Source organism: Bidens hawaiensis, unplaced genomic scaffold (assembly GCF_021521415.1).
Source record: "Bidens hawaiensis isolate Kalapana, Puna unplaced genomic scaffold, B.hawaiensis_p1.1 tig00001016_1, whole genome shotgun sequence".
Classification (NCBI taxonomy): Eukaryota; Viridiplantae; Streptophyta; class Magnoliopsida; order Asterales; family Asteraceae; genus Bidens; species Bidens hawaiensis.
Window position 1 is genome coordinate 840,138 of NW_027491059.1, and position 13,636 is coordinate 853,773.

General features: G+C 38.3%; 1 protein-coding gene across 2 annotated transcripts; it reads right to left on the reverse strand.

The window, feature by feature from the left end:
• Nucleotides 1-1,962: 1,962 nt before the first annotated feature.
• On the reverse strand, nt 1,963-6,117 carry LOC143551432 (recQ-mediated genome instability protein 1). 2 transcript variants are annotated; one of them, XM_077041879.1, is made up of 8 exons: nt 5,617-6,117; nt 4,376-4,546; nt 4,056-4,201; nt 3,723-3,865; nt 2,744-3,456; nt 2,552-2,662; nt 2,339-2,467; nt 1,963-2,251 (listed from the first exon to the last, which is right to left on the reverse strand). In XM_077041879.1, exons 1-8 carry the CDS (start codon nt 6,115-6,117, stop codon nt 2,087-2,089), a joined length of 2,079 nt encoding a protein of 692 aa, XP_076897994.1. In that variant the 3' UTR covers nt 1,963-2,086. The 2 variants fall into 2 exon arrangements, with proteins under 2 accessions (XP_076897994.1, XP_076897991.1); XM_077041876.1 differs by having other exon boundaries at nt 2,744-3,546.
• Between the last annotated feature and the right edge of the window lie 7,519 nt (nt 6,118-13,636).

Sequence of the window (13,636 nt, forward strand, 5' to 3'; positions counted from 1 at the left end):
CAGTTGGACCCGCAAGACTCACCTTAAACAGGGACGTCTGCGCAGAGACCAACTGGATCCGCAGGACCAACCATGCTCAGAGAAGTGACGTCCTTACGCGCAGTATGCAAGCTGGTCCCGCAGGAAATGCCTCCCATGGTGAAGGACTCCGCCTGTTCCCGCAGCCTCGGATACAAGCCATGAGGGAAGGCCACCCGCGCAGCATGGCTACACGCACTAGGCACTTAACTCTCCCCAGTGTCACCTGAAGGAATGAGCAAAGGCGGGAGGGGGAAAACTCCCGCCTAAATGAGCCAGTCCGTATGATGGAGGATCTTTTGTGTGATACCTGACGAGGTACAGACAAAAGATCTGACCAAGAATGCGACAGCTCACTGACAGCAGCATGGCAGACAGCACGCCACAGCACTGTGACCAATAGCCGCCGCCTACCCACCAACTCCTGCCATACCACGTGCCTAGCCTGTAGTTGGCAGAAGAGGAAGAGTGCACGACACGCCTGCTCTGTGTCAGCCGCTACCTATCTACCACTCACAGGCAGGGCACGTGCATAGGTTACAGTTGGTAGCGTGTTGGGCCGGCTAAACCCCTTGGAAACCTACCTTCGGCTATAAATACCCCAAATGGTATGATCATCTCATCATATCTTACTACATTATCATCATATTATACCTGATATCTGCTCTAGCAATCTCTTAATATACTTTTATATTTAAAGAGCAATCTAGTCTGATTCTCACGCCGGAGGGTGGTCACAAGGAGGAACCCCCCCCTTCTCAGTGACGAGCTCACGGTGTCTGTTTTGCAGGTTATCAGAAGAACCATCTTCCAAGGGTCTAACCCCTCGTGGGAAACATCTCTCCAACCCCCAGGTTGCCAGTAACCTGCCCGGGGTTCGGTTAGTGTTTCTTCAGATGTGTAATGTTGCATTGGTAAATAGGATAATGTTTCATATATTAGCCCAAAGGTCAAGCCCAGTAAGATCATTGGTTAAATAATGTTTTTATACTTTGCAATTTGCATATAGTTGTTTAAAAACCATTACACGTTTTAACCAACATGTGTTATGGTAGTGTGAAAATGTGGTGTGTAGAGGCTGAGTTTGAGCTAAATGATTCGGTTATTTTCTTTTAAATTTTAAAAATAAATTAAGCAATCTTATAATCGCCCACAACCTTCTCTACTCTGACCATGATCTCTGCACCCCTTGTGTGGCTATGTTCCGTTCCACGCCCAAGCGGCTGATTTGGCAACACATTGTACTCTCGAATCGTGTGCAAGATATGGACTTATGTTGCCTTAGTTATTTATTTCTTAACCCTTTTACTTTGTGACGTGAGTAGACCGGTTATCAAACAAACCACTTTGCTAAAACAAAAATATAATCAATTGCACAAAAAAATTAGAAACTAATTTATCTTTTGATATGAGCTTATACCGTCAACAAAATATTCAAGTTGAAGAAGTAACTAATCAGAAAGAGATTTGGAAGGGAAAAAAAGTAAAAGAAACCCCACTCTGTTCGAGTTTAAATATACGTAACCATAAATAAATAACGCAAGTTTAGATACTTATTGTTAGGTCATGAGATGTACTCTAGCACCCAACATAAGTTAAGATGGCATGACACTTTAAATAAGCATTAACCACTTCTCACTAGTATTAAGTTTGTTAAAAAAGCCAATGGATTATGCTTTTCACAGCTTAAAAGGAACAATATCCATTAATTATGAATTAATTACTAATTGATTTATTAAAAATTAATAAGAGTAAGATGGAGTTAAATTAATTAAACTATTTCCTTTGGATGAGATTTTGGATGAGATGGAGTGAAAGAAAGAAAAATAAGTGATGTGTCTTATGTAGAATTAAGATGGGTTAGAGCATACCCCATAGCCTTAGCATTGAAACTTCTCGTATTGTCAACTAGTCGAAATTATCTCACCAAAAAGTTAACACGATTATCAAACCTACAAGTTAATTTAGGGCTGAAATCCAGAGTAACTATTGATTACCTAAAATAAAATGTACAAATAAAATAGCTAAGAATAGAATCACTAAATGTACCAAAAAAGCCATGACTCGTTTACGGAGATAGAATAATCGGATCCAACTGTGAACGTTGACAATCACCACCACTCGACTTTAATCTTCCAAGAAGCAGCCATGCATCAGATAATGAGCAGCCCTGCTCCATTTCTATGGCAACCGGAAGACTTGAGGCTTCATTAATTCTTATAACCATTGTTCCCTGCAATTCATTACCACCTATAAAGCAAACAACAAAATAAACAGCTTTGTGTAATTAAATCTAATTATTAAGTAATGGCTTGCTGACCTCAAAGTTGACTAAATAAACTTGGAACTGTTTCATTATATTCTTCATGTCTTGAACCCGAGATGGAACTGAAGAAGATAAGGCAGTGTTTATCTCCGCAGGGGAATATCCTATTTTTTTCTGTACAATCTGATGCATCAAAACGTTAACACAGGAATTAATTGTTTTAAATATTTGGATTTTAATATTTTGAATGGGATAATATGAACTTACATTGTGATCAATGAGGATCTCAGATATTAAACTACCATCATCTACATATACTTTAAGCTCATATGTGTTTCTTTTCTTATACTGGAATTCCTTAACTCCAGTCACAAAACACTGAAAAGTTTTACATGAATACTATAAGTAAGATAATATAGCAAATCAAGATAACATGATTTAAGGAAAAGATAATATCACCTTAATTTTACCCTCGACGTGAGACGCTTTATCTTTTGATGCAGCCCATTTGACCGACAAGTTGACCAAATATGTGAACGGATTTTCACTACTTCTGTCCGCCATGTGGACATCTTCGTCACCAGTAAACACCAGAGGTGATGCCAGCTGGGTAGGAGCAGTCGTTTCTTCTCTAGCCCTACACGGGGTTGTTTCAACAGTTTCTCTGATGATGGGAGCAGTAAAAGAAGCATTTTCCATGTTTATATTAACAGAATTTTCGGTTGCAGCAGTAGATGAAAAGGGCTCAGTATTCATCCTATGGGTGGAAACAGAAGATTCTACTTCGGTTCTTGGTGGCTGATGTCCAACATGTTCCCGGTGAACAGGAACTGCAGAACTTGAAGACACTTGACTGTTAACGGGAACTGCAAAACTTGATGGCACTCGACTGTTAGCGGGAGCTGCAGAACTTGATGGCACTCGACTGTTAACGGGAGCTGCAGAACTTGATGGCACTCGACTGTTGACGGGAACTGCAGTACTTGATGGCACTTGACTGGTAACAGGAACTGCAGTACTTGATGGCACTCGGCTGTTAACAGGAACTGCAAAATTTGATGACACTCGACCGTTAATGGGAGCTGTGGAATCTGATGACACCCGACCATTGAAAGGATTAGCAGCATTAACAGAAACTGCAGGATTTGATGGCATTCTGCTATTAACTGGAACTGCAGAATCTGATGACACTCGACCATTAAAAGTATCTGCAGCATTAACAGAAACTGCAGGATTTGATGACATTCCGCCATTAACTGGAACTGCAGCAGAATCTGATGGCATTCGACCATTAAAAGAATTAGCAGCGCTAACAGAAACTGCAGAATTTGATAACATTCTGTTATTAACCGGCACTGCAGAATTTTAAGGGTTGTTAACAATGATAAGGTGGACTTTAATACATGTTAATGGGTTAGAAAAACATCAATGTGCGTACCTTCGTTATCCACCTGCATTGGAGTTGCACCTTGAGAAATGGAATTGTTTAATGGCGGTAAATTTGAAGCGGGAATATCATTAGCAGGCCACGCTGCACGAGTAGCTCTAGTTGATAAGGGGGGGACAACTCCAGTTCTTGTCCTAAAATTAAATTAAAATAACTTAATCAAATTAACATATGTAATTTGCTCGAAATACAAAAGGATTCAATAATCTTTTCTTTTTGTGGTGTCTGAAAACTGATTCATTCAGATTTGTATAAAAACATTAACCACTGGGCATTGTTGTACTTGAACAATATATGAGAATCTCATCAGAGAAAACATAATACCTATTTCCCCTTGGGGGCTTATTGACTTCAGTAACAAGTCTTTGTCGTGCTGCTTCCAGCTCCTCAACCGAACCTCCTAAAATTTGAATAACTTCTGGAACCAGCATTATGAGCCCATGCCGTACATTTACATTAGAAATAGCAACCTAAAAAATGAATCACAAAATTATACACAAAATTTGTAGCGTCTTTAGACAAATTAGAATAACTTCAATTAGGGTTTGCAAGATACCAACTATGCAACAAACTAAATTCTTCAAAAAAATATAACCATTTATGCTCACAAACTATAATAAGTTACAAGATTTATAACATAGCACCTTCAGTCCTGCAGGAGCAAGAGCGTCTAGATCTTTAATAGGTTGATATTCCATGCCAAAAACGCGTTGAACACCATCAGTCATAGACAGCTTTAGGCATCTCTTTGATCCGGGATTCGCCTTCTTGTAACGCTCTCGAAGTGGTTGACTAATGTTTACGATCTCATCAACCTGCACAAATGCACTTATTTCAGTTTACAACTTGCATAAAGAAGCCTTTCAAAGTGAATGTGCAAATTTAAGCCTGTAAATGAACCAAACTAACTTATGAACACAAACGAACCTACGAACACAAGCAGGGGCACATTCTTGTTCATTCATTTAACTTTAACCGGACACATAATCGTACAGTTTTGTTCATGTTCGCTCATTAAGAATACGGCATGCTCGTGTTCAATCGTTTAAAAACTAAATGTACAGCCCACGAACGCCAGCAAACAAACTTAAGCGAACATATTTGAACAAACATAAAAAACACAAATGAACAAAGTTGGCCAAACATAAACGAACACAAGTTAGCAATCAACGTACACAAATGAACAAGTCTAATTTATCACAATTCATCCAAACATATGTTTCTATGTTTTTATTTAAATATATATAACTACTTATGCATTTACTAAAATTTAAATGAACATAAACGAACAAAACATGTGTTCATGTTTGTTCATTTATCAAATAAGCAGGCATAAACGAACTTCCTGTCAAACAGTTCATGAATGTTCAGTTCGTTTACAGGCCTATGTGCAATTAGTTTCTTATATTTGCGAACTCCAATTTACACAACAAAATCGTCAAACAAAACCTAAAACCGACACTAAGAATATCCAAACCACCCGTAACACAAAGGGTCCAGGAAGATCAGCAAGGTGCATCCGTTGCACATAACTTGGAAGCACACCTGCACCGCAATAGTTAAACAAACATCTTTGAACAAACATAACGGACACAACTGAACAAAATTGACCAAACATAAACGAACTAGTCTAATACATCACAACTCATCCAAACATATGTGTTTATGTTTATACTCATGCTTATATATAACTACTTATGCATTTATTAAAATTTAAATGAACATAAATAGACGCTCACGAACATGAATGAACAAACAAAACATGTGTTCATGTTCGTTCATTCGTTTATTAAATAAACAAACTTCTCGCCAAACAGTTCATGAACATTCGTTTCCAAACTTATCAAACAAAACCTAAAGCCGACACTAAAAACATCCAAACCACCTGTAACACAAACGGTCCAGGAAGATCAACAAGGTGCATCCGATGCACATCACTCGGAAGCACACCAACACCACAATAATTCATATCGGCATCCAAAAACCTCTCGAAGCATAGCTTCGCCTTTTTCGCATCATCAAAGGTTATAAACCCCGGAACCGCCGTCTCGAGGCCACGTAAACACGCATCCAACCATTCGCCTCTCAATCTCAACCCTAACTCTTCCAAAACCCTACCAATTGGACTCTGAGACGCTGAATTCGTGGAATATTCCGACGAGTTTACAACCGGCGGTGGAGAATTGAAGATGTGTTCTGTTGCGTCGATGAATTCTTCGTCGGAGATTTCGATTTGGATGGAGTTAGGGTTTGAGGTTTGGAGATTGAGAGTTTGTGGTTCGTGTTGTTGAGGTTGTGGTGGTGGTTGGTGTGTTACGTCATCTTCTTCTTCTTCTTCTTCGTCGGATGAAGTGACTATACGCAGAAGACGTCTTCTAGAGGACATTGTAGTTGCCTGCAATGGAGTCTCTTTTTCCCTCCAGTTTTTCTGTCATTTTGAAATGGTTTTATATAATGGGTAGGGTTTTGTCGGCCGGTTAAAGTCGATCCCAAACCTATGAGGTAATTACTTGTCTGGTTATGGGTTTTGATGAAATACCCGTCTACTAAGTTTTGATAAAATATATCTAGTCGATTGAAAAAATGGTTATCATAAAGATAAAATGTCTCAAATAATTCTTATAAACAAATTTTGACAAATAATATAAATAGGCTATATATGTAATATAATAAAAAGTTATATCTAGTAAATGGGTCTATGTAATCAGGTCGGGTTATCAGGTATATAAGAAATCTCAAACTCATCCCAAACCTTGATGGGTCGGGTATTAACCATCCTGATTATGTCTGTTTTTGGGTTTTTCCATCGGCTTGGGTTTCATTGTCATCTCTAATCCAAGGGCATAAGGTTGAACAGGTGTAAACGAGTCGGCTCGTTTTGAATTACAAGGCAAGCTTGATTTGTTTCGAGCTCTTTTACAAAAAGCTCGAGCATGTCTCATGACTTTTTTTTCAAACTCGGGCTCGATTATTATTTATTAATTAATTCATATACACTTTTAATTGTTTTTATGTTTTTTTGAAAAAATAAAACCTTTAAAGAGCCTAAGCTTGGCTCAAACTCAGTTGCCCAATGTAAAATTAATATATAAAGGTCTAAAAGAGAACACAAACTTAAAAATACAAAAGTTTCGTTAAGGCTCAACAAGCTTAAATGAGTTTCTCAAACAAGGCTCGAGTTTGCGCTCAATAACTAAATGAGCTTTATTTGAGGCTTGAGATCACAAAACCCGGCTCGTTTCGAGTTTTATATCAATCGGTAGCTTGCGAGCATGTCGACTTAGTGATAGTGCTATAGGTGGTTCTAGTCGGAAGATTGTTTATTTTTGAAAAACTAAAATCTAATCGCCATAAAGGCTATTTTCAATTATTATTGAATTAAAAGGGTGGAAATAAAGTTACGAGGCACTCATATTTTTTAAAAGGTACACATATAGGTAGCATTATACGTAACTCCAATTCGTGTAACATGAAGTGCAAGAGATGTTTCTCTTGACGATATACGACTGGAGGTGTAAACAAGCTGAGCCTTAGCTCAACTCTTTTTGACTTACGAGAGCTCGAGCCCCGACATGTTTCAAGCTATATTACCAGCCGATGGCAAATAAGTCCTTACAACAAAGGTAAAATGTGTAAATTTAATCATTTTCACCCTAAAATTTTGAGCCCGGCCCCCTTGTTTATGAAAAGTGGCCATGCGCATGATGTAGCGATCTTCACGCAGTGGTGTACACTATAAAGGTAACTCAGAGATTATAGTAGAAAGGAAAAGCTTATTGTTTCCATTACTGAAAGGGGTATAAATATACTAATTTACATGAGCATGGCCACTTTCATAAACAAGGGGTATAAATATGTGGTGTACACTACATAACCCGTGGTACTTCTGTAATTATCCTTATCACTAGCCCAATCCGCGTCTGTGAAAGCATGTAAGTGTAGAGGTGAACTTTTACGAAGGAGTATACCATGATGCAAAGTGCCTTGTAGATAGCGTAGGAGCCGTTTCAAGGCTGACCAATGTTGTGATGTTGGGGCATGCATGAATTGGGACAACCTGTTAACTGTGAAGGCTACATCCGGTCTAGTAAGAGATAAATATTGTAAGGCTCCTACAAGAGTTCGGTACTCTGTTGGATTAGGATGAGAAATTCCACCGTGCAATGTTAGCGGTTCAGAACATGTGATCGGTGTGGAGATGGACTTGAAGTCACTCATATTTTCTTTGTGAAGGATGTCAGAAATATATTTCTTTTGAGAAAGAAGCATACCGTGTGGATGAGGTAAGATCTCAACACCAAGAAAGTAAGATAAAGGACCGAGATCTTTTAAAGAAAATTTGGCAGATAAGAGATTGATAAATCGAGAGATGAGAGTGGTGGATGGACCTGTAATGATAATGCCATCGACATAAACAAGAATATATATAGGAATGGAGCCGACCGTAAGGGTAAAAAGAGAAGAATCTGAGATTGTTGATTTAAAACCATGAGAAATAAGAAAGGATTTTAGTTCGGCATATCAGGCACGAGAGGCTTGTCTAAGACCATAGATTGCTTTGTTTAATTTGTATACATGAGTAGGAAAATATGGGTTGATAAAACCCAGAGGTTGAGCCATGAAAACTTCTTCATTTAATGTGCCTTGAAGAAAGGCATTATTAATGTCGAGTTGGTGCAAGGACCAGCCGTGAGAGACGGATGGGGAGACTAAAGGTTTCTATGTAATGGATGCCTGACCACTAAGTGAAGCCTTTGGCAACTAAACGTGCTTTTAGTCGGTCAATTGAACCATCGGGTTTAAACTTAGTTCGGTATACCCATTTGCAACCGACAAGGTTGGGAGCAAGTGTAGATGGGACTAGAGTCCAAGTGTGATTTCGTTCAAGAGCATCAAACTCTTCCTGCATGGCTCGACGCCAAGATGGGTGCTTTAGTGCATGAGAAATAGTTGGTGGTTCAGTGGGAACAGAGGGTGTGTTGGTGTGTGGAACAAAATCTGAATTATGGTAGCGAGAATTTGGTTTTGGTTTAGAACTAGTAATGGGTTTGGGAGGGTGGCAGTTGGTGGGTTGTGAAGAAGACAAAGTATTAATGTCTAGGATAGGTGAAGAGAGAGATGAAGATGTTGTGTTTGATGAATTAGGTAATAAAGGTGATGAAGAAATGTCATTATGTGTTGAAAGGGATGGATCACTATCTGTACTTTGATCATCAGAAGAGTGAGCAACTGGTGAAGCAATTTGTGGGATGGATAAAGGTATGTTTGTGGCAGTAGAGGTAGTTATAGGGGTAGGTACAAAATTTATAGGATTGGTAGAGATGCTAGGTTGTGAAATAGGTAAGGTGATGGGTACCCAGTCATTTAGGTTGACTAAAGAGTTGGTAGTGGATTTTGTGAGTTGTTAAAAAGGAAACTTATGTTCAATAAAAACAACATGACGTGAAGAATAAATTTTGAAAGATAGTGGATCAAAAGAATAATATACACTTTGAGTTGGAGAGTATCCAACAAAAATACAAGGAGTGGATTTTGAATGTAGTTTATGAGGGGAATAAGGCCTAAGCCATGGGTAACATAAACATCCAAAACTGCGGAGTTTAGTATAGTTTGGTCGTTTTTGAAATAATTTGATAAATGGAGATGAGTTGTTTAGAGTGGGTGTAGGTAGTCTATTTATCAAATAGGCAGCTGTGGTGAACGCAAATGGCCAGAATGTTACAGGTAGTTTAGCATGAGATAAGAGAGTTAAACCAGTTTCAACAATATGTCGGTGTCGGCATATCCATTGTGTTCTGGGGTAAGTGGTGGCGATGTGAGATACCACAAGAGTTTAAATGTTGTAAAAGTTCCACATATTCACCTCCGTTATCAGAGAATAATTGTTTGATTTTTCGCTCAAAGTAATTTTCAACTAGCTTTTGGAACCGAATGAATGTGGAGAGGGAATCGGACTTGCGTTTTAGTGGGTAAAGCCATATGTATTTTGTAAAGTGATCAACAAATATGATATAATATTTGTAATTATCAAATGAAGTAACCGGTGAACACCATACATCCGAAAAAATTAAATCAAGCGGTGCACTAGATGAAAGTGAAGAATCCGAAAATGGCAAGCGTGACTTTTATTAATGTGACAAGAATTACAATTGTCATTGAAACTAGAATTAAAAGAAACAATAGATGATAAAAGTTTGAAAACTTTATTATGCGGATGTCCAAAACGATGATGCCAAGTGATGGAGTCAGCGCTTTGCATAGTGAAGACAGATGGTGGCGGTGAGGATGGGGAGCGAAGCTCATACATTCCTTTTGTTGCCGTTCCCCGGAGGATTTGGAGTTTCGAAGCCCGATCCTGATAACAAAAACACAAGAGTAGAATTTCATAGTTAGATTGTTATCACAACATAATCTGGAAATAGATATTATGTTTTTAGATAAAGAAGGAACACATAACACATAAAGAATAAGTGGTGTGTGAGGAGTGTTAATAACAAGAGAGCCAATATGAGTGATTTTGAGACACGAACCATCACCGATAACTAGTTCTTCAGTTCCATCATATGGGGCATGAAGGGAGAGATTGCTTAAATCATTTGTGACATGATGAGAAGCACCGCTATCAAAAAGGTAATTTGCAGAGGTTCCACCGTTTGTGTTCATCATGTTTACTTGTGCATTTTTAGCCTATGAGCCACGGTTAAAATTAGGAACGGAAATCATTGGATGCACCTTTTTGAAGTGTGAGCAGTTTGCAAGAGAGTGACCCTTTTGGTGACACCATTGGCATTTGCCAAGATAGGGTCTTTGACCAGTTGATGAGGTGGGGGGTGGGGAGCAGACCTGCAGAATGGTTAGTGGATATGTTTTGAGATGTTGCTTGATTACCTTGTTTGTTTGCCCACTGCCTACTGTTGCTTTTGTTTTTTTGCAAAAAAGACAGAAGCTGGTTGGTGTATTCCATTTGATGTAGTTTGTTGTAGCAAAGACAATTCATGGTTTATGAGTTTCTCATGCAATTCATTGAATGAGATGGTAGTCTCTTACATTAAGCCCATCCAAGATAACCTGGTCAAGACCATTTGTTATAGCATCTATGACATCTTCATCATCCATCTTTTTGCCTAGTATAGCAAGTTCATAAACTATTGTTTTGATGTCTTGCATGTACTCAGTTATCGATTGTGTAGGCGTTTTGGAGAGTTGTTTAAGACGATATTTTAGTTGCTGTATGTGACCACGACTAGGAGAGGCGTAGGTTTTAGCCAAGATTTGTCAGGCCTCTTGCGAAGAAGAAGCACCGGCGATGAGCGGAACAATCGTTGGTGACAAGCTACCCACTAACGCCCCGAAAAGCAATCGATCTTGACGAAACCACTGAGCATAATCCTTGTGAGGGATTGTAGTTCCGTCTTCTGCAGTTATGGGTTTCGGGGCACAGTGCGTGCCATCGATGAATTTAAACAAGTCGAGGTCGTACAACAATGCTTCAACTTGTGTTTTCCAGGCTAGGTAATTGGAAGAGGTGAGTTTTAGGGTTGCCGGCAATGTTATGACAGTGAGATCTTTCATGGAAGAGTTGATGAGCATGGAGTTTGATTCGGCCATGGTTTCCGGTAAGGTATTTTGATTTGATTTTGGAGGTGACGAAGGAAGAGATGAAGATCGTGATGTGTTTGTGGAGGATGGGGTTGAACCTTGCTCTGATACCATATAAAGGTAACTCAGAGATTATAGTAGAAAGGAAAAGCTTATTGTTTCCATTACTGAAAGAGGTATAAATATACTAATTTACATGAGATAAAACAGGAGCTATACAAGCTAAACTCAACAACCTATTCTTGACTAAGTTAGAGATAAGCATGAACATATTCAAACTTAAATATACAAGTAAAATGGCGGTATAACAAGGCGGGATATTTTCATTCCTTAACATCCACCCCCTTCGAAGGTCGCGTATTTTTCAACCTTTTCAACTTGGTGTATACATTGACGAGAGTTTATAAGCAGGGGTAGTTGACGGCGTAGTTGATAGAGTAAAATGATGCAGGGGTAGTTGACAGAGTAAAGAGATGCAGGGGTAGACGAAGTTAGTTATGGACGAGAGGTTCAAGGGTTTAATGGGTATATCAAACCCAATAAGTTAAATAAGTTACCTTTCCTAACTTATCAAAACCTCCTTATTTTGTCTTCTTAATAATAAGTTGTTCAAAAAGCTCGAGGCTTGAAGTTCAGACTCGTGGCTCGCTCGATAAAAGCTTGAATAAAATTAGCTATAAAAAATTGATTTGAAACATCCTGAACTAATTTAGATCATTTTTGTAACCGAGCCAAAATCGACCCAAGCTCGGCTCGAGTCATGGCTCGACTCATTAGCTCGATCTTTAGCTCGATTAACTTCAAAATCAAGCTAGAGCCTCGCTAAGTTGCCTCGTTTAATTTCGAGCCTGAGCTCGAAACCACCCTGGCTCGACTCAAGCTCCACTCGTGAACAGCCCAATTAATATGTTAGCATCCATAAGTCCTACACAACTTATAAGTTTTCAAAAAGTTTTATAATTTATAAATAAAGGAATCTCAAACATACCCTATGTATGTGAGTAGTGGAGTATATACCCTTGTTTGATTAGCATAGCATTTGCTGCTTGTGTTTTTTTAACCGTAAGTAAAAGGTATTACATGACTGTATTAGTCAAGACAAAACCATGTATAACAAACTATTTTTGCATACTATAACACCTAGTCCCTTTTGAAATTTTCTCTTTGTTTGCTATTTTATAAACATAATAAAAAAATATACAATAATTCTGTTTTAGTTAGTTTTAGTTATGCTGTATAAAACTTATTAGTAAATTTTCAATATATTTTTTTTGTGCAGTTGTACATTTGAGGAGGAGTTTTTTTAGTCATCAGATCATGGGTTCTTAATTCTTATATAAGTCACAACTAAATACTAAGAATTGATGTTTGAATTTATATTCATGGCTTAAGTTTCACAGTGAAAATTGATGCAAACGGAAGCACGCAAATGGCTCAAAAAGTTTGATTAATCAGACATCCCCTCGACCCGCATGGTTCGAAGAGCATACCGCTTACATAGAATTAATCAACAAACAAACTACTAATAACTGTAGAAGCTTTAAAATGCAGTCTAGTTTGCTTGTTACATTTAGAGCAGCAAGGTCCCAGCCGTCTCCATGCTTTAACCCTGATTCAATCCATGAAGCAGCACGCTGACACTCTTCTATTAATAGAAACTGCAGAATATTAAAGGTTTGTTAACAATGATGACCCTCTTCTATTATTTAAGTGTGATGAAATACGGATATCGTTAGCGGGCCACGCTGCACGAGTAGCTAAAGAGGGGACAACTTTTGTTCTTGCTATAATATTAACTTAAAACAATCAAAATAACTTACATATATAATACTAATTGTCCTTTTGTAGTTTCTGAAAACTGATTCGCTCAGATTTGATTAAACACATCCCACCAAGGCGGTTTATTGACTTCAGCAACAAATCTTTGCCGTGCCGCCTCCAGCTCCTCAACCGAACCTCCTAAAACTTGAAAACCTTCTGGAGCCAGCATCATGACCCCTTCGCTTACATTTACACTGGAAACAGCAACCTAAAATTTAAAAAAAAAAAAAATCAATCACAAATTCACAATTTACTTGTTTTAGACTAACTAGAATAATTGCATACCCTACTAACAGAGTTTGAAGTCATAATAACATATTTCGAAATCAGGGTTTGCGAGATACCGACAATGCAACAAACAACATTATTCTAAAATATGTCTTGCAAGAGTTATAAACTTATAATACAGAACCTTGAGTCCAGCAGGAGAAAGAACTTTTGGATCTTTAACCAACAACCCGTTGAACACCATCAGTCATAGACAG